Source organism: Pleurodeles waltl, chromosome 9 (assembly GCF_031143425.1).
Source record: "Pleurodeles waltl isolate 20211129_DDA chromosome 9, aPleWal1.hap1.20221129, whole genome shotgun sequence".
NCBI lineage: Eukaryota > Metazoa > Chordata > Amphibia > Caudata > Salamandridae > Pleurodeles > Pleurodeles waltl.
In genome coordinates this window covers 1,157,352,789-1,157,378,126 of record NC_090448.1, presented here as the reverse complement: position 1 = coordinate 1,157,378,126, position 25,338 = coordinate 1,157,352,789, and the positions used below count along the sequence as shown (strand labels likewise).

The 25,338-nt window shown below is 44.2% G+C and overlaps 1 protein-coding gene across 19 annotated transcripts in view; it reads right to left on the bottom strand.

Moving 5' to 3' along the window:
- The window catches only part of MEIS2 (Meis homeobox 2), a 299,653-nt gene that overhangs the window by 191,574 nt on the left and 82,741 nt on the right, over nt 1–25,338 (bottom strand). For 8 of the 19 annotated variants that reach the window (XM_069209023.1, XM_069209015.1, XM_069209016.1 and 5 more), the window contains exon 8: nt 18,407–18,463. The exons of 6 other annotated variants lie outside the window; for them this stretch is intronic. In XM_069209023.1, coding sequence (XP_069065124.1) covers nt 18,407–18,463 — 57 coding nt within the window. Of the gene's footprint in view, nt 1–13,531; nt 13,595–18,406; nt 18,464–25,338 lie in introns of all 19 variants that reach the window. 5 more of the 19 variants (XM_069209033.1, XM_069209020.1, XM_069209013.1 and 2 more) reach the window with 1 other exon arrangement.

Genomic DNA, 25,338 nt, shown 5'->3' with positions numbered 1-25,338 from the left:
GCCTGCTCCAGAACCCATGCACCCTTGCTAAGCTGCAGAGTTGTAAGGAACAGAGGTCCCGGAGAGGGAAGCAGGGAGAGCAGAGGTTACGCTACCTGGTGCAGAGGAATAACAGACCATGGTAGGGGAAGTAGTGAGTCCAGATGTAACGTACCTGCTAGTGCCCACGAACTAGAGCTCCAGGAAGGACATCTGGGGTCTCCGCTCAGGCAAGGGCTGTGGCAATGTAACCAGAGACACCCATTAGGCCATGATGCCTTTAATCCAACGCTAACTAAAAACCTTGTGCAAGATAGCCTAAAACAACAGACTCGCCGTTCACTGTATACGGAGCCGGCCAAATCAAGGCTTCCCGAGGAACGCTGAAGATCCCTGGCCTAATTCTTATAGTCTCTTGTAGTCACCGTTGCTCAACTGAGAAAATACCAGGAGACCCCTAGACCACTTGCTGCGGAAATCTTAAGCCCTGGTCTTTGATTGTGCGTGGTACTTTTTCCCTCTCTTGTCTATTAATGCAGCATTGCTAACAACAGTATGTCAGAATACTATGACTAATATCGTTTACAAAAATATCACTCCATTGTGTGTAGATGTTGAATCATTACCTCCAAATCAATGGGAAACAATACTTACAACACACTATTTTTTTCAGACGATATTTAAGAAACACTATTCTTGCACCATTCATCACTGACCGTGCAAGGAAGGAGGTCTCCCATCCAAAAGCTCATTCTGGTTCCCCCCCACAGCCTTGAATAGTCAAGGATACACTGCAAAAGGAAACACGGTTGGCTCATTTTGCTGACTTTCTAATTTTCACTCTTGTCTAATTCACAGAAGCGGTGACCCCCCTTGACTCCCCAGTGCGTACAGACCTACAAGGCCACTTCATTAGAGCTGCCCTGCCTCAAGGCATAGCATCTTCCCTACATCTGCCCAGGCTTGGGAGACCACGACCTCCATCCAGTGCTCTCGGGGCTCTGATAATAACTCCAGCAAGGCAGGAGAACCAAATAATAGGATGGAAAAGTCCCCAATGTGCTCCATTCTCCTTGTTAGATCTGAGGCACCATGAGCAATCTACATGGATGTTCCCAACCCCAGAATCCTCGCTCGTGCGCCCTCGAATGCATGCATGCGGTCCCGTGTGCTGAGGAACCGCTGCAAGGCAAATTCTCCAAGAGACTAATGGCTTCTGACGGTTCGCTGGCAAATCCAGCATTTTAACCTGGGACAACGAGCTCCCCAAATCCAGAAGCGGGCGCCCGCTCGTCCGCTGTACCGAGGACACAGATGGAGGGTAGCCATTAGGAGGCAGCCGGTGGGCCTTGGGGAGGTGAGGTGGCGTACTGTAGCCTCAGGCTCTTCTGAAAGGCAGAGCCACGAGGAGGAGGAAAAAAAAAAAGCCACATTGTAAAGAATAGTTTGAAGTCAGTCCATCAGTTTGTCCATCCATTTGCAGATTAAGACATCTGCGTCTCTTAAAAGAAAGCATAAACATGCACAACACACTCATAAAAAGATGGATTTATAATGCATTGTCTAAAATGAGAAGGATACACTTCTCCTTCACACAACTCTTTTTTTTTCTATTTTTCCAAGGCGTTGTTCGTATGCATATTCAAACTGAAATACGAACAATTCTATAACACCGTTCAGCCTTTTCTGGCAGGCTTTGTTCATGCCTTAATACCAGATCAAAGTTCAACGAAAGTTTGCACTGCCTTTTCAGTCGAATAGCTGGGAAATGACTGCAGGAGATGGGTGCCTCCCTTTAATCCCCACCCCATAACACCTTCAGGGGCATTTACAGAAGGTGTACCGCTCACTAACCTGCCTGTCAGTCAACCGGTGCTCTTTATGGAGCCACGCCTGGGAATTATCGCTCCTTTAGCGCTAAACTCAAACAAAGAGAACACTGAAATATACACCAGGAGACTTCAGGATTAGGCCCCCAGGGGTGCGAGGAATGGTGCAAAAATGTCCAAATGGGGTCAAGGATCAAGTTCAGAAATCAAAACTTTACAAAGGTTACCACATAAGTCTTATGATCCCATGGGCACAGCAAACCCAGCAGTCTGCATCTATCAGTGCATCTCATCAGGAACCCACTGCTCATTGCTAGGCCTTCACACTTCTACTGGTCATAATGTGCGTCCGTATGGCTTTTTGCAGTCTCTTTGAATCTATGGCTTGTGATCAGCTTCTTTTCTAATCAAAAGTGACCATCTTTTTTTTTTATTTCTGGGCTCATACACATTAGCTTGAAAATCTCTTCACTAAATTCATTCCAGTCCATCTTCTTTGTAAAGTGCAAAGATCTGCTCTGCATCGCAGTGTCGGTGAGGCATGACCTGAATAAGGAAGCCTCAATGATGTTCTCGTGTCCTGGAAGCCTCACACCACCAAGTGCAAGCTCTCTTTCCCAGCTGGATCACTCTATTGGTGGCAGCCAATGACGAGGGGTTGGTTGTTGTTGAAGGCTTCCAATGGGGTGACCGGTCTGCGGATTCAAGAGGATGCCAGACACACTGGGTGTGTGTTCTAATGGATAAGGTGGCTGTTTTGAATACATGCATGTGCTAAATATCTTGCTTCCTGTGAGGGCCGGGGGATACATTTACTGGACCCACAAGCGGTGAAGGTAAGAAAGGCTCGACTGATGCACAGTGGCTTCAGGGGAGAGTTGCATCTGAAGTGGACGGAGGGGTGATGGGATTCAATGCCTACGTCACTGGTTTGGGGTACAGCAGGCTTATATCTTAGTTCATGCATCACCACTTAAACATATGGCACGGTCCTATGTAATCTGCTCGGTTACTGTTTGTGGGAGTTCTCTAACCTTCTGAATTTAGAGGTGCCTAGAAATAGACAGCTGTGTGAGCTATATAAACAAACATTGGCAGCAGCATTCACTAGGCTACGTCGAAGGGCTACGGAGGGTTAAGGCTAGGCTCCTCTATTGCATCCCAACTCTTTCAAGTGAGTGTATTTTTTTCAGAAAAAGGAAAAATGTGAGGCCTTATAATAAGGAGTTCTCGTGGTTTTCTGTTTCTATTGAATTAAAGCTGACAGAAAACAGAGGATACCATGACGTCAAAAATGGCCCACTACCCTTGCATGAGGATAGTGGGTTCTGTTCAGTAGCCTCATATTTCCCTATCACCTTTATAAGTACATAATGTTCTTGGAGAATCTTTCCCTGGAGAGCACGGAAGATTCAGCAATGCCCACATGCACACATTCAATCATGAGCCCCACTCGGCTACAAAGGATGCAAATTATCATGCAAACAAGGTATGCGTAAACTAGTCCTCCTTGGAAGCAGGCTCTGGTTACGAAGTGCTTTGTTGAAGAGAGCAGGTGGTTCTTTCCTTAAGAGAGATGCTGAGGTGGGCACAGGACGGTTCAGGTAGAGGGGTTTGGAGGGCTCAAATGTGGTCTTCTCAGAGATATGTTTTCAGAGGAACCTTGGAAGATGGTGCTGACATCTAATGGTGCCAACAGACTGCAAATGTTGCTTTCTATTGAACTAGTAGACTCAGAGTTTCTTCTATGCATAGGTGCAGGTTAACACATATATAAACCTCATGCCCCAGCGGGATCCTTATGAACCATGTGTAAATGTTTGGGTGGAATTTTCACACAACTGGTCATTAGCGTGGCCCCCAAAAGCATCCCAGAGTCCTAAACCGACTTTCCAAACAATTCCGAGGTTTTCATGGCTAACTCGTGGTCTGGGTTGTGGAGCCATTGCGTTAACAGGGTAACAAATGCGTTTTTTCCATCGTATTTTCACGTTGTTGTTTTGCAAGTGCCCAACCAGCTAGAGTAAGAACAGGTGCGTCCCCCCTCTCCTGACGTCATCACGCCGTCCGCGCGGTTGCGCCACGCTGGCGGCGCGCGGAGCTGCGTGCACGAGCGCGCCCAGGTCACCCTTCCCGCTGCGCGGAGCCACCCCGGACTCGCTGAAGTGCATTTTCCCTGTGATTTCAAGTGACCGGGCCGCGGCCTGGTGCTCAGAGAGCCGGCCAAGCAGACGAAATGCCGTCGTTTACATGCAACATTTACTAAACTGTGTGGGTGTTTTTTTCCCCCGACATTAAAGCCGAGGACGCTGACCCGGGCACTTCTTCACACTCAAAAGAGCACTGCAAAAATAGAAGAAAAAGCCGGCTCCGCGGGCTTACCCGCCCCCTCTGGCCCCGAACACCCTCCCCCCAGGGCCTGAGCAGAAAGCGAGTTAAAGAATGGGATTTTATACCCCTTTCTCTCCAACTTTTCAGGCGGTTATAAGCAGTGTTTAGCGCATTCATCTCTCAAATGGCTCCTAAAGCCCCGAGCGGCAGGGGCTCGGCCTTTGTTCGCCGTCCTCTATTTACACAGGATTTACGCAGGCCCTGCTCTGAAGGGACCGCATATTTCTGCAGAAAGCGCTTGCATTCAGGCCCCCTGGCCTGGCCGCATGGTAGCCACCCTGGCTCCAGACTGCAGACACCTTCACAACTTTGGGATGGCACCCTTCTGTGAAATAAGCAAAAAAAAATCCATCACAGATAGTCAATACTTCCGAGCTCGGCCCTAGAGCCATCACATTCTGTAGGGCTCATTTAGGGCAAAAAACACAAAGTCCTCCCAAAAAAAAACAGGAGTCTGCCAGCACCAGACTAGACCATGTGATACGAGTAAAACAGAATAAAGAAAAAAAAAGTCTGTCTTTGGGAGTCATAAATAAGCCTTGGAGCAGAAATAAACACACAGTGCTCTCTAAAAATAATAAGAATGCGTCTGAGGACAGATGGGCGGATATGGAGATGTGGCTGTAGGTTTTTTTTTTTCCTTCCCCTTGGCTGGCGTAGTGAGTGTACTAGTGTGTCTGCAATATTTTAATTTAAAAACTGTGCCATCTTGAGATACTATTAACTGTTTACGAGCGGAGGCGCGAAAGTTCAGTAGGAAGTGGTGGCTTTGCATGAGTCGGCATAACAGGAGTCGCCGAAGTCGATATTGAGGGCAGGTGAGGAATGTCAGGCCCAAAAGTCTTATTTACATGCAAGTTATCTTCTCTACGTTGGCGTCACCTTTTTTGCGACTGAGCCAAATCTCTCTCTTTGATGCGCAGAGTCAGACAAACTAGAGGAATTGCAAGGGATTCACTGAGTCCATTAAAGTCAAGGTTTTCAGTCATTCAAACTACCTAAAAACACCTCAAATCAGGGCCGAACTGGGAACCCGAAGCAATCCTGGCAATTTTGTCAGACCAGCCCCCACATGATGGCTGAAAATAAGAGTGAGTGGATTATGCTGACTTGCTGCTTTTGTTACTGGTGGCCGATATTGCAACACCATTGAAAAACCGGCCCCCATCCTTCCACCCTCCCAGGGAAATGCCCGATGCCCATTACGGGCAGTTCGTCCCTCCCTCAAATCTCCCCAAAGTTAAGATTCAGGGTGGAGACGCCCCAATACTCTACCTTTTAGAGATGGCTTACAACTTGCCTTTATTTCCCAAACATGTCCAACAAATACGACTGATAAGGCAAATTCAGGGATGGAATCACCTCAGATCCAAACCACTAAAAAGTTTGAGGATTCACCATTACTCATATTCGAAATTCAAGTGAATCACATCAAACCAGATTTAATTCACCCAGGACTAACCGTCAAACCTCAAAGGATCTCTTCTGTGTTTCTGATTTTGTTGGAGCAGGAAACCTTCCTTGGCCCTACTTTTTCTAGGGCTATTTCTGCTATTCATGATGGTAATACTACTGCTAACATTAATAACAATAATAATATATACTATAATGTTTAAACACTATTTTTGTGAAACAACAACCCATTGTATTGACATTTTCTCTCATAATACGTCCGTCTCTTCTACAATCTTGTTTCAAGGGAAAAGCTTTTGAGGCTTCCACACCGCAAACATGTTCCATTGCATAAATTGATATAAATTAATTAACATAACAATAGTATTTGGCCTTCTTCAATAAAAGGCGATCTGAAAATGCCTGATGTATCTGAGATGACAGAGTGGTTGCTTACCAGTTGATTTGTGGCCTTCTTTGTTCTCACAATTTACACAGATGTTAGAAGAGACATATTTTTCTAAATATATTATCTTGCTCCTCAAAATTGACCTTGTTCAAGCAATCCCAGTCTGGAATTGTGTTTATGTATTTCATTTTTAAACAGCTTTCTTAATAAGTCTGATATCCAGTTTGTGGGCAGTGTACTGTAGCAGTAAATGTGCAACGTAAAAAAAAAATAGTTCTTCTACTTGACAGCTCCAAGAAAATACAACATTTAACTTTGCACCTTTGGATTTAGAGAGCGTTCTTCCCAACTTCCTCTGATGTCACTTCCTGTTTCAGAAGGGAATTCAGGTAACAGTATCAGCTCGGTGAAGCCTTCAGATCTGCTGCATTGAGGGAGGTTGTGATATATATTGCCTGTGCTTGGTCCATAGGTACATGTTGGCCGAGATCCTTCGGCTAAAACCTTCCCAAGAGACTCAATACCTGACATTCAAGCGCTTGGAGTGAGGGGTGGACGGCGATTCTGTGGCCACCTATCATGGATGTAGAATGAATGGGAAAGAGCCCTGATATTTAAGAATTCACTTGCTCTTTGTGAATCCCTAGCACTGATCTGTATTCAGTTCTGAGTAGCATCGCAGATTTTAGAAGAAGTTTGTTGTGATCAATTTTTAAGAAATCACAAAAACGTAAAGTATGTGAACTGAGGTTATATATAATATGATGATATTCAATTTTGTTTTAAATTAGCAATAATTTTTACAGTGTTTGAAACAATGATGACAGGGAGTTATTTATAAACTGTCCTTCCGTTTAAAAAGCATATTCTTATTATAAATGTTATGATGCATTTAACATGTTTGCATTGTCTACTTTGTCTATTTTGGCAAAAACAACTAGAAATAAACGTGAAACTATAGTCAGGATTTAAAACTTGTCAAGTTTATCAGGATATTCAATTGTGTTTTAAGGTCGGAATCATTTTACAGTGTTTCAAGCAATGACAGTTTTATTTATAGCTGTACTTCAGTTTAAAAAATGTATTTTTATTATAAATATTACGATGCATTGAACATGTTTGCATTTTCTAATTTGCCTATTTTGGCAGGAAAAAAACTAGAAAAACTTGAAACTTGACTCAATCAATATTAAAAACTTCTGTCAAGTTTACTAGCTGCATCGGGGATAAGGCCCAGGGGTCTCTCCTCACTGACACACACCGGCTGTAGGAACCCAACACTTCCTGATAACACAGCCTATAGGCCCACCAAGAGCCCGCACGAGCCACCGTTGCACCTGTGATTGGATGGAGAAGTGAACCGGGGGCAAACGTGGACGGTCTCCCAGGGCCCCAGCCTTGTGGCCTCAGTGTAATCCCGGCTCCGCATTCCTGTCGAGCACAGCTCCCAGCACAGAGGGCTCCTATCTGCCAGCCACGCCAGGAATGCGCCTAGATACCATCTCCTCTCTGCAGCACAAAGGAGCAGAGGGAGCCAGGGGGACGAGAGAGGGAGGGGGCGAAGGCACATCTCCCCTGAGCAGCCCAGGGCGCCCTCCGAGGCTTGGGACTAAGAGTCACCGAGCAAGGAAATGTGACAACAAGGCGGCGGGTGGAAGCAGGAAATACCCTCTCCTGACCCGGAAGGGGAGTGATATGCATACATGGGGATTCCAGGCATCGGATCTCTGCGCTCCTGAAGAGAAATCAGGGGTTTCCCTGTTCTTGGAAGAAAAAAACCCTCCCCCTAAGGTAGCACTGGCCCGGCCTAAGGCCAGACTGAAGACACCTCGGCTTCCTTCTGGACAGACCGGGACTTGTTACCCATCTCCCCCCAAAGCAACCCCCATGAAAAGGGGAGCGGAAAGGGCTCTGCAATAAAACTCCTGTTTTCAAAACCAGATTGCTTAGTTATTCATTGACCCACATTCTGCAGCCTGCTGGGGGGGGGGACCTTGGCTACAGAGGAGCAGCAGACAGGGCCTCCATCGCCAATTTGCTGTGTTCTTTTTGTCACTTGAGTTTATTATTTAGAATAGATAAAAGACTGAAGGAGCTACCAGTAACGTAAGCAGTCTACACTGCACCGATAAAGCTACCGGTAGCATAAGCAATCAGTGTACATTGTTGTCCACAGGGTGTTTTAAGTTCCTCTATCAGGGTTCACATAATGCCTTTGTAGCATTTGTTAGGCCCAGCAGTGCTTTCGTAGTCTAGTTGTTTTTTGTTCTGTAATTCCTCATTCACCGAGTCAAGATGGGTCCACAGTGCTGCGCTTGGTGTTTGGTTGCTAGGGTGGAATTTGCATCTGATGCTTCCAATCTAAACTCTCTTCCAGACGTTTATCCAAGCAGACATGTCTTCAGTAACATTGACAGGGCAGAAGACAAAGTGATTTGCATAGGATCACACAATGTGGCAATGGCACTTAAGCATATCAGCTATGTGTGCAAACCCTGGCCCTTCTTCTCTATAACTATCCGCTTGTAGTCTAGCTTTAAAGCCTTCACGAGCAGGTCCAAGACCACGTTGCTGTGAAACATTTAAACTCATAGTAAGCCTGGCCCAAAGTGTTTATAAATGTCTGGCCCATAAGAGAACTGGTGAATTAACATTCAAAGAAATTTGCCCTGAATCAGACAATTTGGGCAAGTCACGGAGCAGTATTGGAAATCTAAGGACTGCAACGACTAACCATATCTCTTCTGGAAGAGGCACAAATGATTTAACAGCTCAGGAGCCAGGAAGTATGAGCTGAGGTTCTGGTTCTCGCTCAGACACTCTGTGTGATCTCAGGCATAACGCTATGGCTTTCAATTCAGCAAACTCAAAATAGACTCAAGCTGCCCTAGATAACTAGGACGTCTTAAAAGTTTCAAAGACCGAGGTCCTTCAACTGCACTCATTGGGGAGACAACTGCATGAATAATACGTGGTCACAGGTACCCCCTTTAGTCCTCTCCAAGTGAAAGGGTGTGTTCTGTTCTCATAAACATCACACGGAGAGCTGACAGCACTGCTATTATACTACCCCTCTGACCCAAAACTTTTTCAGCTTCTGGTAACTTCTGTGCTCCCTTAAGCAGATCCTGTGGTCTGTGGGGCAGGCAGAGAAAGGCACTGCACACCAGCCCAGCCAAAAAAACTTTGATCCACTCTGTTTCTGAGGCCTGAACAGCTCCTGCCTTCCTTGGCAGCCTTGTTCCATCAGACCGCCTGCAGGTCAGTCCTAGACTTTACTTACCCAATTTGTTTCTGAAGTTATACCTGTGCCCCTAATGCCTTCAGTGGAAGCCAGGTTCCCCCAGACTGCCTGCAGGCCAGTCCTTGACTTCACTTACTGCATTTGCTATTCACAGGCTCACCACTTACTGACAGAGAAGCCCTGGCCTTTACAGGGTAGCCCCTCTGCTTCAGGGCCAGAAGGGTTGGATCGGAGTCATTCACGTAAGGCCTTACCTCACTTATTGCTGACTTTGCCTTAGTGCTAGAAGCTTTTTGAACACACCTGCCTTTTGTGAACCCTGATCGCGTTAGTGTGGGACCTCCCTGCAGGCCTCCTCACCCCCCCACCTTTCTACCTTCAGAAAGCGTAAAGGGGACAAGTCCCACGCAGCGCCTCCTCATGTCGGAAAAGGATTTGGGCATCCTGTTGCTACGAGGAGGAGTTGGAACGAACACGCTAAAAACAGCTTACTGCAGAAAAAAGTGCCCACGGCAATTCCTCTTTTCTAAGTGATAAATGAGAATACCACTGTAATCCAGATCCTTGGAATGACAGATTCTCACTGCTTTGGTAATTTTCAGTGAAGGAATTCGTCATTCATAAAGATGGCCCTGTTGCTTTATAGGAAGCATGTCTTCTGCAGATTTAAAAAAATAAAAATAAAAAAAATAGCGTATAACATACATTATTGTGAACGTTCCAATTTTCGTGTAGATGTTTCGAAATGAAAACGTTTGGAAACGAAGCAGAATTATGAAGGTTTCCCATAGAGCTTCCAAAAAGTTGCAAAAGAAAGAACAACTGAACTTTGGAGATCTTTAGCGGAGAGAACCTTAGGTCAGCTGGCGGGGGCACTGAAGCCGCCATGTTTGTGGACTGAGGCAGCCATGTTTGTGGACAAGCAAACAATGAGCGTTCCTCACAAACAGGAAGCATGGGGACAACTGAACCAGGACTGATGGTATCACTCCAAGAAAGCGTCAGAGATGGGAAGAGTGATATGATTACTTTAGGGAGTGTAATCAGCAAGCCACGGATCAATATATTTGCCTAAGAGATCAAGTGTCCTACCAGAGAAGGTGGCAAACAGGTTAGATTTCACAGACTCCACTTTGGCTCAAGCAAGCAGTCTGTTACTGAGCGGGGCTCTGGATTACCTGCTGCAAAAAACCATTTAGTGAAATAAGTACCGGTTCACCATTATTCACTATTGGTTTTCACCTACAGCTGGAATAGTGAACGTACAGATTTGATCCTTTGAATGCAAGTTATCTCCCATAAAAGCATTTTTTAATGTCACGGTGTGCATAACTTGACTCTCACCTTGCTTGCAAGACATTGCATTTTGCTAAAGATGTCACCCTATTTAGGGGGTTCATTACGAGGCTTTTTCACAGGCACTGAAAGGTGTTTTTCTGTAAGAGGCCTGTAGCAGGGAATATACTTAGGAGAATGCTCCTTCAACGCCTATTGTCCTGACCCAAATTACACATCTTTGTATCTCTGTGGTCGATTTTACCTCAACATCGGGACTGCAAAACTGCAGCTCTTGGCCCTTGAGCTGCTATTTCCTATATCAATCTTTGCACTGAAAATGAAAAGGAACAACCCTTGCAGTGGTCGGGGAGAGCAGATGTCTTTTTTTTCAACAGTTGGTGGGGCAACTGCACTTTATCAGTGCTTAATTTGAACTGGCCCTCATTTTTAGGGACCAGAACTTATTTTTTTCACATCAAACATTAACCGAAAGCAAGAGAGGGAAAAACGCACAATCCGGAAAGACACAGGGAGAGGAAGATAGAAAACATCACAAAGGTTGAACGCGGGGACCTGCAAGAAGGAGATAACGAGGCAAGGAGTGTCTGGTGGTGGATTAAAGAGGCCTGAGGTGGATATGAAATTACGCAGCCTTTGGGTGTCCTGACGCTGGCTTCTGAGCTGAGCTTTGGGCACCAGACATAATTCTTTTACAAATTAAGCACTGCAATTTTGGCACAGTTTGGCTGGTGCAAATTCCATTTGTGCACTGGTTGGTTGGCGCAACTCTCGGTGTAATATTTATTCTGTTGTGCCTGCTTTGCTATCCGGTTCTTCTCAAGAAGGGCGCACATTCGCTCTTATTTATCGCAGCACAGGAAAGACTAGAAAGGTCTCACGTGTGCATCTGCCCATGTCCTTTCTCTCCCTGGAGGACCACAGCCTCCCTCGGATCCTTTAACAGCTGACTGGAGAGGCCCAGTGGCCGAAGAGGCCAGGATCTAAACTCTATCCTGTCTGTAGATATTCCAGAGTGTGCTTCTCACCAGCATCACACGAGCCACAGTGAGTGACCAAGCAGACACCACCAACCGGAAGGAGAGTTTTGTGTCTGCCTACAGGCAACATTACTGCCTGCTGGTTGATGGCAAGTCAGTGGCAAGGAACATATACAGGACACCACCATTGTGGGGGCTGAAAAAGCAATCTGTACACAATATATCACGTTTTACACTGGTGCTACTTGTATCAACCATAGTACACGTTTGGGTGTCAACTGATTCCCCTGGCTCGTAGTTTGGTATCTCTGGCAATGCCCTGGCTTCCTGGACTTGGAAGTCAAGAAGGCAACAGCAAGAACAGGAAGTGACCAGAAGTCTAGGAGGCATGCTAACTTTGCACGGTTTCTACTCCTCGCCCTTAACCTAACCCTCAGAAGCAGCAATCTAGATGCTGTAGATGGTCTAAGGGTGGGACAAAGGCAAACCTCTGATACTGTCAGGGGTCAAAGGGGGAATGATGTCACTTCCACTGGCCTTGACAATTTGGCGAATCCACCACCCTGCGCATCCTCTGTTTCCAAACTGAGACGGAGAAGTCTTTGTACGTTCGACAACCCTAACGTCTCTGATGCTCTGTACAAGCTTTGATCTGGTTGCAATTTGCAGACTTGTTTTGACTTTGAATAAAGACCTGGATTCCAGAAAAACAGGGTAAATGACTGTGAAATGCCTTACAATTAGGCATTACCGACCCACCCGTGTCTGGAATGACTCACAAAAAGCAGCGAGCATTCCCTGGCGACCAGGCTCTCAAAAACAAAGATTTTTTTTCCAATCGTTTTCAAAGATTGTATTAGTAAAGTTTTGTATTTCAAAAAGTTTAAATGGAGGGCTGGGGATCTTTGCAAGGATGCATACCGGTATTATTGGGGGTGAGTTTGTAATATGGATCATGTGAGCTTATGTTATGAAGACTCCGTCCACTTGTCACGAGTAATTCTCGGTCCACTGCTTTGGAACATAACAGTGATGTAATGGCGGGACCTCACCTATGTCATTGTACGCCTACGTCACCGCGTCATGCATGGTATCCTTTAGCTTCATCAAAGCATTTTCAAACTCGTACTGACTATGGTGTCATCAGCCTTCCCAAAAAAGGTTACGTTTGTATGTGCTTTGTAAATATGTGGTTTCTATGTTTTGATAATTCAAGCATTGCTCAAAAATTCAAACCATAGTTGTGAATGAAGCTTGTTCACGATAATCAAGAAGGTTTACTCGGCAGGTGTAAATCGAATATGAAAACTGGAGTAATTGACATGTCTATATAGCTTATGAAGGACAAATGTCCTTCCCACCCTAAGGGCATCATTGAGAGAGTTTTAGCCCAGCTGCCGCACAACTGGGGATGTGGATGCAATGACTAACATCCTAGTCATGGCCGCTGCCACCGTATCTAGTCTTGCCTGCACACAGGGTGGAGAATTTTCGCCAGCTCGGTCCCTACTTCGATATTGCACGGTAATTTAAGGAACAGAGCAGTGAAATCAATGTTGGCCATGCCAACATTGGGGATCTGTTGGTACTTATGTTTTCTTCCTGAAGACAGACTCCCCGAATGGGGGTCAGTCTTTGGAGAAACTATAACTAATGTCCCAGACTTGCTTGGAGTTTCCCCACAGCACGTTTAGGGCATTTGTTGACATTTCCTGTCCAAGACCACCATGGTTCACATGGTGGACCTAGACCGACACAAGGTCCGTGGTCCAGGTGTCCCATCCGCAGAATTGATATCCTGATGGCAGAGCTAGCAGAGGCTCAACCGTCAAGAAAACCCACCATCCCCCATTCACCAAATGTGGCGGGGAAACAGAGGTGGGCAGATGGGACATCTCCAGGTGTTTGGTGGATGCTCTGTTACTGCTCAATGAGACCCTCTGCTCTTGTTAAAAGTCATCTTTTTCGAGTATCAGTTATGGCACTAGCAAGAGAAGGAAATCACACTAACCTGAAATGTCGTCTCCCCAAACTTTCTCGTCTGTGTCGATCGCACCCATCCGTGATCTACTGTCTGCTAGAAGGAGAGCATGGCGAGAAAATGGTAAATTCAGAGAACCTTATTATCTGATCCCATTCCACCCTCAAGTCCAAGAAACTCCTGTCCAAATGCTGCAAAATATGCAGTAAAGTACTTCTGGGCGCTACTGTCAACAGGCAGATGTCCCCTAAAATATGGATGAATGGTAGGCTTCAGCAGAAACCAGCATAGACAAGAAAACTTTGGTATGTTCCACTGTTATAATGTCCTCATAACCTTCACTTTATTTGTCTGTGCTGGTTCCAGCCATCTAAAATGTACAGCACACAGGCATCACCTATGTAAACAGAAGAGGCTGTGGTCAAAAGAAAAATCTGACATTTTAACCGTAAGATTTAAAAGTATTGAGCGGGTTACTCTGCATTTGCGTAGGAATCAGAATATGCACATTCAGGTTAGGCTTAAGTACGCACTAAAGTCCATGAGCTTGGGGACTTCAGCAGTAGAAATAAGAGAAATAAGTTCGAAAACAAGCATTTTCAATGCAATGGGTCTCGAGTTTGCTCGTGTTAGAGCTATTAGCATTGTAAATTCCTAACTGGACTTTTCTTGCCACTTAAATTGAACATGAAAAGTAAAACAGTTGACATAAGCGAGCCAATTCAAAGCGCCATGGTCGCCATGAGCGCGAAGGAGAGACACAAAAAGAAAAAGAAGTTCGCTCGCAGTCAAATGTATCGGCAATTGTGCAATTATCCATGTAAAGGGGCAGTCTGCAAGGCGGTAACAAAACCGCCCCAAGGAGGGACAAACGTAAAGCATTTACCAACGATAACCAAGGATTTTTGAAAGGCAAGCCCAGGAATGAGTGAGTGTGATGGAAGTGCAGTGGGTGAGGTTAAAAGCCCACAATACTTACAACAGGTCAAAGCGCTTGCGCGCCCGAGCCTAAAAATGAGTGCAGCTATTTTGGCTGTGGCAGCATTGAAACTACTCTCCCCCAACCATCGTCACTGCTGAGCTATGGCACCGGCCTGCTCTTTGGTACCATCATAATGCTACGTACAATGCTTCTAATCAAAATTCTTATTCCATCAGTAAATACAACTATGAAAAAGTTGCTTCTTCCTGCCATAACATTTATGGATCACACCTCTTTCCTACACAATGAATCTTCTTAAAAAATGTACCAAAGAGGATTCTAGTCAAGGGACACCGAGCGATGGTTAGAGAATTAGTTCTCTCCAGGAGAAGGTGCCAGGCTTTTGTGACACCTGCCCATTTATTTATTTCGTAATTTTATAATGAACTGCGGGTATTGTTTCGGTTACTCCAGAGAGCAAGATGTACAAGTGACCTGTTAGATAAAAAAGGGATGGGGGAGAACACTTCCATTCAAGGAGGATGAGCTGCTAGACACTCTTTCTGCAATGGAAGGATGAGACCTTGCATAAACGTTAGAACGGTCATAGCTGCTGAAGGTGAATTTAAACACCCCCTGTGCCGTAACACCTGAACAGTTAGGAGAACTATTTTTCTTCTTGATCTGGATGACCTTTCTTGTTAAGTAATTCATTGACACCCTAGAAAATGTGTCATTTCTGAGTACAACATGAAATGGGATCAAGTGAAGGTCTCATCAAAATTTGTAAAATTAGATTTGAATTGATTGTGATAATAAATAAACCATCCTAAGTAAATTGTTAATGGAAGGAACTTTGTAATCAAAGGTTCTTGGTACAATACAAAATGCTCCAACATGGACGCCTCCTTATCCTAAAAGAAGCCATCCCACCTACGATGATAGCCATCTCTGACAGATGGATGTCTGACCTCTGAGGTGACACCAAACCACTTGTCTGAAATGTCCTAGCTGTTGATACTGAACTGGGCCCCTTAACTTGAAAAAGAAGATAGCTGCAAAACCTCTTGGACCAGAAGCAAATGAAACCAGCCTGAAGATTTCTTCATGGTCACGGTGCTTGTCATCTTGGGACGAAAACACTTCAGAGGTCATATCTAACTTACTATATACTTTGTAACGTCACTTGATCCGGCTGCAGAGTAAGGCAGTGCGCCTAGGCTAATTATAGCTCTTTCCGACATAAACATCTCAAGTTTTCTGGTCATCCAGTAATGAGAAAGTAGAAATTCTCATCATTGGATATCACACAAAAGCCATCCTCTCTCCCAAGGTCAGAGAAAGGGACAATCTTCACCTTTGTGTTTGTTTGTGACTTGATTGAGGACAAGTCCCAAGTTGACTTGAGCGCAAACTCCTTGCAGAGGTCAGAAAATAATGAAAATCCCTCCTCGGCTCAGCCCAAAAACCCTGAGCTTGGCTTGTGGTCATACTCTAGCTGGGTGAGAAAGTAGGTTTGGCGAATCCATCCTTTTTTGGGTAGCAGGACATTTTGTGGACTTCAACATCCCATTAGCTGACAGCATTCAACAGCAGCTTTGAGAAAAAATAGATATTCTCCTTACTATGATAGGAGGAGAAGAAAATATGAGAGACTGCACTCTTAGCCAATCCCCTTCTGTACCTGTGCCTGGTTGGTAGGTGGGGCAGACCCTTCGGCAGTACACCTCACCTTACAGGTTCCTCATTTCTGAAGGAACCGCTAGAATGTTTGTACGACATCTGCCTCTCGAGGAAGTCTGCTGTTAGAGTGGTCTTTAAAAAAAATATTTTGTGGTGTGGGGACAAAGAGTGAAAGCAAAGCATCCTCCTTCTAATTATGAGGCTCATTGTCAACATGAATTGAAAAAGAAGAATTTTAAAAATTGTCTACAACCGGAAAAACACAAATCAAAGGTGCTGACACGGATTTCAAAATGAGCATCATTTGGATTTTGTTTATGGGTCTTGGGCTATTTAAAAAATCTTTTGATGATCTCCTTCCAAATTCAAATCCAGTCTTAACAGCTGTGATGAGGATTCAGTTCCACCATCCAGACTGTAAACAAGGCTCTTGAAACTGGGAAGACCAATGCCTGGGACCGGGATAGAGACCGTGAAGACCACTGGGCAACATCTACCCCACCATCATTTATTCTTGATGGAAGCATCTTGCCAAGCAATGGTCCTGAAGAGAGGTCTGGTTTACATATATCCATTCTCTTTGTCCACCGCATCACCTGATCCAAAAGGGAAGATTTGAAACTTCCACTCTTCAGTGTCCGACACAGTTCAATCAACTTCCTTCACCAAGCCTGACAATTATATTTCTCTCCAAGTGTTGTAGGGATATTAGAAGAATACCGTACATTGAATTTTGAGACCCTGAAGACAATTTACAGGTGGTTGGGTTTGTAATAGGCTCCCTTTGAAACTTCACTTATTTCTGCTGGTACCACATTTCCAGGATTCTCTGGCAGACCACGAGGCTAATTGCTACAAGTCCCCAGTTTCCCACTGGACAGACAAAGCACGTTTTCAGCTGCTGTTCTGATTGTAATCCACAAGAGAGTGTCAGGTGTGAAATTGTGTTTTTCTGTGATCCTGGATGAGAACCAGGGGCCATGGGGCCAAGCCACAAACTTCAAGGCAATGTCTCATCCCCAAGTGCGCCTCTCTAGGGAGAACCAGAAGTCTTTACCTCTGGAAGGTATTGGGCAGCCTGGAAGGAAAGGGCGTGTGTCCTTGATTTGCCAGCCTAATCCACTCGTGCTGGGCACAGCCCTGACAGTCGTTCTAATGCTGATCCAGCCCAATGGACTTAGGAAGGTTTTACGCAGTGCCTTATGGGTTAATTGATTGCGACACTGGTCACTTGTTTTACTTTCTTGCAGGTATCCTTCACCTCAGTGATTCCAAAGAAAACTTTCACTCCTTAAAAAAGACAGCTGGTGAAGAAAACCTGTGGGAACAGGACCTTACTCAAAAACAATTCTGAAAAATGTCCCTGCTGTGAGCCAACACTCAACTACAGACAAAAAGAGACTGAAGAAAGACTAAAAATAATGCAATATCTATCATGGTCCCGGAAAAATAAAGAGGCAATATATTTAAATATTTCTATATTTGCTGTCATGTGTAAGTTCATGTTGCAGGAGTGCAGCACCAGCAGTAACCAACCGCCTGCTGAGGGGATTTGACAGATCCATGAAAAATAGGAAAAATCATAAATTAGTGGAAAAAAGTCCTAGTTTAGAAAAATGTGAAATGAACAAATTCAAAAGCTTGCATGGAAAGGAAAGCGGTCTTTTTATTGGGAGATGGAAAAAAGTAACTGATTTGACTAGCTGTGCAGCGAACATTTCAATCCCAGGATGTCCAGTGGAGGTCTTAAAGGGTGAGACCAAACCCATGCAGAATTTTCTGCATAACCACTGCCTATTTAAATGACTCCTATTTATATTAATTTTCTGAGAATTTAATTTATGAAATTGTCGCGTGGATTTCCGGAAAATATAGCATCACTCCGGCTCTCGTGGGCCAACATTAGTCACCATTGACACTATGAGGGTGGAATAAGGTTAGTTAATAAAGTTTTACTCATTATAGGAATATTCTCACCTGTGTTCTCTTCTTCTAGTGGTGTAATTGTCATTTATTAATACAATTTTTTATGGAAGACATTCAAGATGGAGGGAACCAGCACAGACAAGACGGTGAAGAGGACAGAGACACCCACGGCTGTACTGATAATCTATCACAAGGAAAATATACTGCGGGTTACGTTCAGCCTACGTTTGCTATTCTGCGTCAAAACCACAAGGCATGCTCAATGAGTAACGAATTGGAAACATTTAGTCTGGCTTACAATATCAACAACTACGATGTCGTCAATGACCCACACATCACACACGACATTACAAGACAATGAATTTGGAACTCACAGTCGGATTGCCTGAGAGCGGATCTGTTTCCATTATACTCTCCCAGAAGCTTCATCTCTAAAATATAAAAGACAGATCCCTGATCTCAGAATCAGAGCATAAACCCCAAGCATCGACTTCATATTGCAAGACCAGACTTGTACCGCAAGGAATCTAGCATCGACCCTCAGGCCAATGCGGCCTGGAGTCCATGACAAAGCGCCTTGCTCTGTAAGAGTTTCAGATTAACTTCATTTTTGGTTTATAGTTCAAATTACTTATTTTTATGTCTTTCGTGAACAATAATATGCATGTTGTTTAGTTTCAGTTGCCGAAAGGCCTTCTTTGCCGAGACGGCAAGGACTTGGAGTATTCAGCATGCAAGTGCGACAAACAAACAAAGAGGCAAATAAAAGAATAAACACATTTACTTTATATTCTCTGAAAGTTTGTTTCAACAATGTCATATTTTCAAGTTTATACCCATTTATTTGTGCAAACCTGGACACCAGGGCTTTATTCACAAATGAAGTAACATTGGAAGAGATTTCACCAGCATTGTTTCCTATATCAGTGCAGACAGCATCGTGAATGAAACTATTGTAGATTCTCATCCAGGTTTACACCTCATACTGCTACAAGTTTTATTTCTTTTGTGGTGCTTTTGACATTGTAGCAGTGCAAGTATGAAAATGAGTCAAGCGCCAACGAAAGGAGCTTCTATAGCATGAAAGACGAACACCAATGAATTTAAAGTGACGTGTATCCCTCAGAAAAATATCACAACTTCGAACTGCTACATGAATATTTATTGGAAAGATGCATAAATACACCGCAACAGGGATGTTCGACTTAAATCCAGGAGGGCCAGTCCACGATAGATTTTGAGGTTACCCACAGGAGGTATGTATTTACATAACATGAATAGAAACAGAAATGTGCATGCTCCATGGTTAGCCCAAATATCTGCCATGGATTTAGTTAGCACCATGGTCCTACGCTAGACACCCCTGTGCTATGACATAAACTTTGCGCATCCAGTGAGTGTGCCTTTACAGACTGTTGTTGAGGTGAGGGGGGGCCACAGTTCATCTGATACATTGTACACACCTTCTCTCTAATGTTAATGATGTCACACTTAAAGATACACTTGCCATTCTCACACAGATCTCACAGAGCTACATTCAGTTCTGCTCCCTGGGGAATTTCCCAGTTTAGGGTTAGAGAAAAGAAGTTATTGATCAGAGGCCTTGAACTGTTAGACTTCTGTTAACCTTGCACAATCAGAGCGTAAGCAGCAGACCCACCTCCTTGGTTATTCTGTCTTAAATATGTCTGAAGATTGTCTACATATGTGCATCTTATAGGGTGGGACTGAGCATATATGTCTGAATATTGTCTAAATAATTTATGCATCTTATATGTTTGGACTGAGAAAATATCCTGAATATTGTCTATGCATCTCAAAGCTTTGGACTATGAAAGTATGTCTGAAACTGGCTAAATGATATATGCATTTTATAGGTTTGGAATGAGGAAATACGTCTGAATGTTGTCTATATAATATACACATCTTATAGATTTGGACTATGCAGAAATGCAAAACATGTCAAACTAAACTGGAGAACATGGAAAAACAACTAGTGGAATTCCCATGGTGCCATCTGAAAGGCATCCCGTGAATCAGCTTCAATTATTTTTTGTGTCTTATCCTTAAGAGATTTGGCCACTTATTTACAAAAGCTCTTTGGCAAACTGCCGAAAAGCAAAAAGTTTAAATGAAACTAGCTTGAACTTCCCGCCGCCGCCGCCCCAGCAGTGGGTGTCATACATGTCTTCATGATCCGCTGGTGGAGAGGCCTGGACCTGCAGCCAGAGATGCTCTCCTACCTTTGGGGATGAAAGAATACTGATTTGCATATGTTTAGTGCCTGACTGATGTGCTACAAATATTTATATGCTGTCATCGGTAGGGTATCATAGCTCAGTTCAGTTTGGTACCTTCTCATCTGGGTTTCGAGGATTCTATTGCGTACTCCAGTCTGTTTACGAGCTGTAGTAAGTAGTAGGCAGTGCGAGAATATTTGTTGTCGATAATTAGATGTGTTGTAAGCTGGCTGGGTGTCTGGTTGGAGGTCTGGGTAGGGGCTTATGTGCTAACTGGGTTATTTGGCGTGTGAATTGCCCGGCGGGTTCATAGGTGTGAATTGACTGGAGGTGTTGTGTGCTGCCGCGAGCTCTGATATCCATCTGCTGGCATATTTTGACTGTGCTGGCTGAGAATGATTAATTCTGTTTAGATGTACTGCTGTGAAGTTGATTTGTTGAGTGAATCCCGCTGTAGATATACTCAGGGGCGGCTCCTCCATAAGGGTGGAGGAACACTGTTTATGATTGTTTTTTGGGGAAAAGGGGCGGGCCACTGGGGTGACGCGCAATGCACAGCACACCCCCTTAAAGCGCATATGTGTTTGGCCGGCCGTCTCGGGCCGGCCAAACACACATGCGCACAGGGCTTTGTTGCTAGGCTGGAGAGAGCCTGCACAGCTCCCAGCCAATCCTAATGCTGCTCTAAGCAGCGTCAGGATTGGCGCATGGCAGGCTGGGAAACTGTGCCTGACTGCAGCAAGGAGACGGAGGAGCAGAGCGGCACGCAGCGGGAAGGTAAGTTTTTTTTTTTCTTTCTAAATTATTTTTTATTTAATTTAATTCTTCTCCCCCGACCCTCCCCGCAGGCGCCCCACCCCGCCCCTTCTAATTAGCATGAGCTGCAACTGGATATACTCAGATACAACTAAATAATTTCTCTGTGTGGATGTGTGTACAGTGTTCTGTCTAATATGCTGTGATGGTAGATCATGTGTGCTGTTATCTAATGGCACACTGCTGCAAGAAAATTAACCCCTAAATGTATAGGGTGTCTGAGGTGTGTAGCAGTAACCTAGAGTTGGTGAGTACTTTTGCACAATAGGATGTGAGTCCTCAAGCAGCATCTATTACGTCCTCAGCATTGGTAAGAAAAGTGATTCCATCTTAATGTCATTGGACGCTGAGTGGCCAATCAGGTGCCTCCTCCTAAACTACATCATTAATAGATCTGCCAATCAGTGAATTGATTCTAAAGGACACCATTGCTTGGGCAGACAAGCAGGTGTTTGCCTCTCAATGATGTTTTAGCTTCAGCTGAGAATTAAATGTAAAGTGATAAATCTCGCCAGCCAGTCAGAGACGTTGTCTCATCAAACACAAGGTTAAAGTCAGATCTTTTTCGGGAGTGCTTGGTTTTGTTTCCTTTCTTACCTCAGTAGGCAGAATTACAATCAGTACAGCTGCTCGAGAACAGCTAAGAAGTGCCTGACTTTATAAATAAACATTTACAAGGTTTCACATGTTTTATGGAGGCTGCTGTTATTGCTGTTACTGTGCATTGTGATGCTATAAAAAATCGTATTGTTTTCTTATTATTGGTATCAATAATGGTTATTATTATTATCATTATTATGGTTATGGATAATAAATGTTATAAATAATTATTATCAATAAAAAAAGAAGTCGTATTTTATTAATATTGGTATTATTATGTATGTTCTTTTAATTCTTATAATTATCATAAATAATAATTAATAACTACTATTTCAATGCTATTGATATTATTAATGTACTTATTGTTATCATACTTATGAATAATAATAATGATCAATAATTAGTATTTTATTACTTTTGATATTATTATTATTATTATTGTTATTAATGGCAATAATAAGAAAACGATACGATTTATAGCAACAAAAAATAATAATATTTGTTTCTGCTGTCATTATTGGTAATAACGATAGTAAAAATAACAACAATATTAATAATAATATTAACAATAATAATATTAATAATAATAACTGTTCTTAAGATTATTTATCGTCATTATTACTGTCATTTTCACTTCGATTGTTTTATTGTGAGTTATTTTAGACCTGTTCGCTTATAAACAGAAAGCAAAGACCGTATTTTCTCCTGATCCCTGTGAAACTGACTTTGTGAACTTCAAGAGCGAGTTTTCCCTTCTATGAAGAAAGAGCTCCTAGACTGAGCATCCTTTGTGAATCTAGACGTCACTCTGCCTGCATCCCTGGACAGCGCATGCGCACATCACAGGACTATTGTTCCCCGAGGTGGAATGTGAAATGAACTCAGGGTGAACTTATAACTGAGGCCTGAACTATCCCGAGCACATGATCTCTGGAGCAATGTCTGTGTGTTAATCCTCTGACCGCAAGAAGGAGTGTGGTGCCATGCATGAAAAGCAACTCTCTTTCCTGTTTTGGACCTATCGAGCCCCTGCATGGCAAAATCTAGAGGGGTTTTCAGAATAGCTGACATGTAATCGAATAACCTGCATTGTTATTCATTATATGCAAATTAACAGCATGCATATTGATTGTGGCTGTCCTGAAAACTAGAATGGATTTGCCCTATTCGGTGACTGGTCCGGCCTGGGCCCTGTACTGAGTAAGAGACATTTGATGAAAAATTGTAATTGAGACAAATATGAGATGACCTTGAGGTTTCATCGAACCGTTTAGAGACTCCTCAAAGGGTGCAACCAAAAATATAAACTGTGGTGGAGGGAACGACGATATTGGGGCGTTTCGTATGTCTAAGGTTACCTTTTGCGCTTGGAGGATGGACCAGTGATTGATTAGAGAGTTCTTTGTCTCCAGAGTGCATTGGCAGCCAAGTTAGTCCCTTGGCAAGACCCAACAAGCTTATGACGCGTCTAACTATGAACAACAAAATATCCTGACAATGAAACACAACTTATCACAATCTAAAGGAACACCAGACTCCTGTGCGAAGGAATCCTCTACACCAGAGGCAGAAAGCCCCATCTCTGAAGAAATAACAACGACAACATGGCATCCTATAAAAATAAGTAAAACATTACAAAATATACCATAACATAACACAATGCTGCGTAAGATTGGCAGCTGCGACATTGCAGACTTCATAAGGTCGAGCATAGCAGCGCGCAAGTGCTGCTTTCCCGACGTGTTGTTATATGTCTGGGCTTTTACCCATGCCCACCGAACGCCCATCACTCTCACTCGTTCATGGGCTTGCCTTTCAAAAATCCTTTATTTTGGTTGGTAAATGCTTTACGTTTGTCGCTCTTTGGGGCGGTTTGGTTACTGCCTTGGACATCGCCCCTGTTACATGGCTAATTGCACTTTTGCCGATACGTTTGACTGCGAGCGAACTTCTTTTTCCCTTTGTGTGCTGCTTCACGCTGATGTCGTGGCACTTTGAATCGGCTCGCTTATGTGAAACTGTATTACTTTTGATTTTCAATTTGTGTGGCAAGAAAATTCTGGTTGGGAGTTTACAATGGTAATAGCTCTAACTGGAGCAAACGCAAGACCCATTGGATTGCAAAGGCTTGTTTTTTAGTGGCACCTGGAAGACGAGCCCATGACATTCAGTGATGTTGTATCTTTGTACCTATCTTACGCGCTCCACAAGGAGGACTGCTATACTGTGGAGGGCAGTGCTTAATTTGTAAATAAAAAGGTGCTGGTGCCGCAACCCGTCTCTTTAACACGCGGCTGCTGCAATTGAATGTGCGAGCAGAGAATGCTGAGACAACGTATTCCTGAAGCCATCTAGGGCCTCTTCAATCTATTTACAGCCACTCCCTGCCCCCTTCAGCTCACTCTTGAAGCTTGTTGCTTTCTCCTAATGTGACGATTTTTTGTTTTTCTCTTCTTCCGTCTTTCCCATAAGTGTCTTTTGCTCGCAGTAAATGCTTGAGGGAGAAGAATAAGCACCGGCCCTCAGAAATAAGTGCTGGTGCTCAGCGCCGGAAACAACAAGCACAAATTAAGCACTGGTGGAGGGCCAGATTATATGGTTAGTTTATTTATGTCGCGGGGCAGACTGGGATATTGGAGGGTTCCATACCTTTGGAAAAAGCGCTAAAGGCAGAGCGATGACATTTAGGTCCGCACCACAGGCTGACCTAGCAAATTTGCAAGCCCAGATCACTCGTGCTACGCGAGGGAGCTGTTGTTCTTGCTGATAACGCTCCTGAGAGCAGTCCTGAGAAGCGCCTGAATTAAAAGCCCGCTGACTTGGCACCATTCGAGTGAGGGATTGCATGCTGACCCAGGAGCCGGCGCTGGCCAGAGCCTCGAGCACCAGCTGAGAGCCTCGCAGAGGCGAGGATAGACCTCCGGCGGCCATGTACAGTGTGGCCCTGCGCCAAATTCTAGCTAGGATCCTTTCATTGAGCGCCTTGTTCCCTGGTCACACAGACTGAGTGATTCAAAGGCCGGGAATGCTTGTGTGCACTGGCAACCAGCAACGTGCAGGGTGTTGAGGTCAAGGGTCAGGAACCAGTTTTGAAAGTGTAGGGGAGAGTTCGGCAATAGATAAGATGAACGGCGAGCCTCGGAGGAGGTGAGTCCACCACAGACCCATCAAGTTGATCACCTCTCTGCACGTGCTGAGGAAGCTACTCTACATTGTGCAGGGAGTTGCAAAATAACATTTTCCAAAATGTAACATACTAGAAGTGGCGACCCAGAGACAGTATAGCGCACGGTGAGTCTGGGGGCATCAGGAGCTGACTGCAACAACTCCCGTGGAATCCAACCAAAGAGCAGCTGGCGTGTGGGCCGTGTGATTTGAAGGAGGCATTTTGTCTTCTGGTCCCTGATTGGCTGCTCACAAGCCAATGTTACCTTTCTGCACATAGTGGTGGTGCGGTTTCAAATGTTGTTCCGCTTTAACACCCACGTTTAAATCCACGAAAGGGAAGAAACAAAACGAAAGTGGAACTTCCTTCTATCCCCAGGACTATTTCCATCCATTGTGCAGGTGCTTATCAGTCGAGGCACTCGGGAGAGCTAGTCAAGCAAGTGGTCACAGGGCAGGGCCATCAACTCATAGAGATGGATATA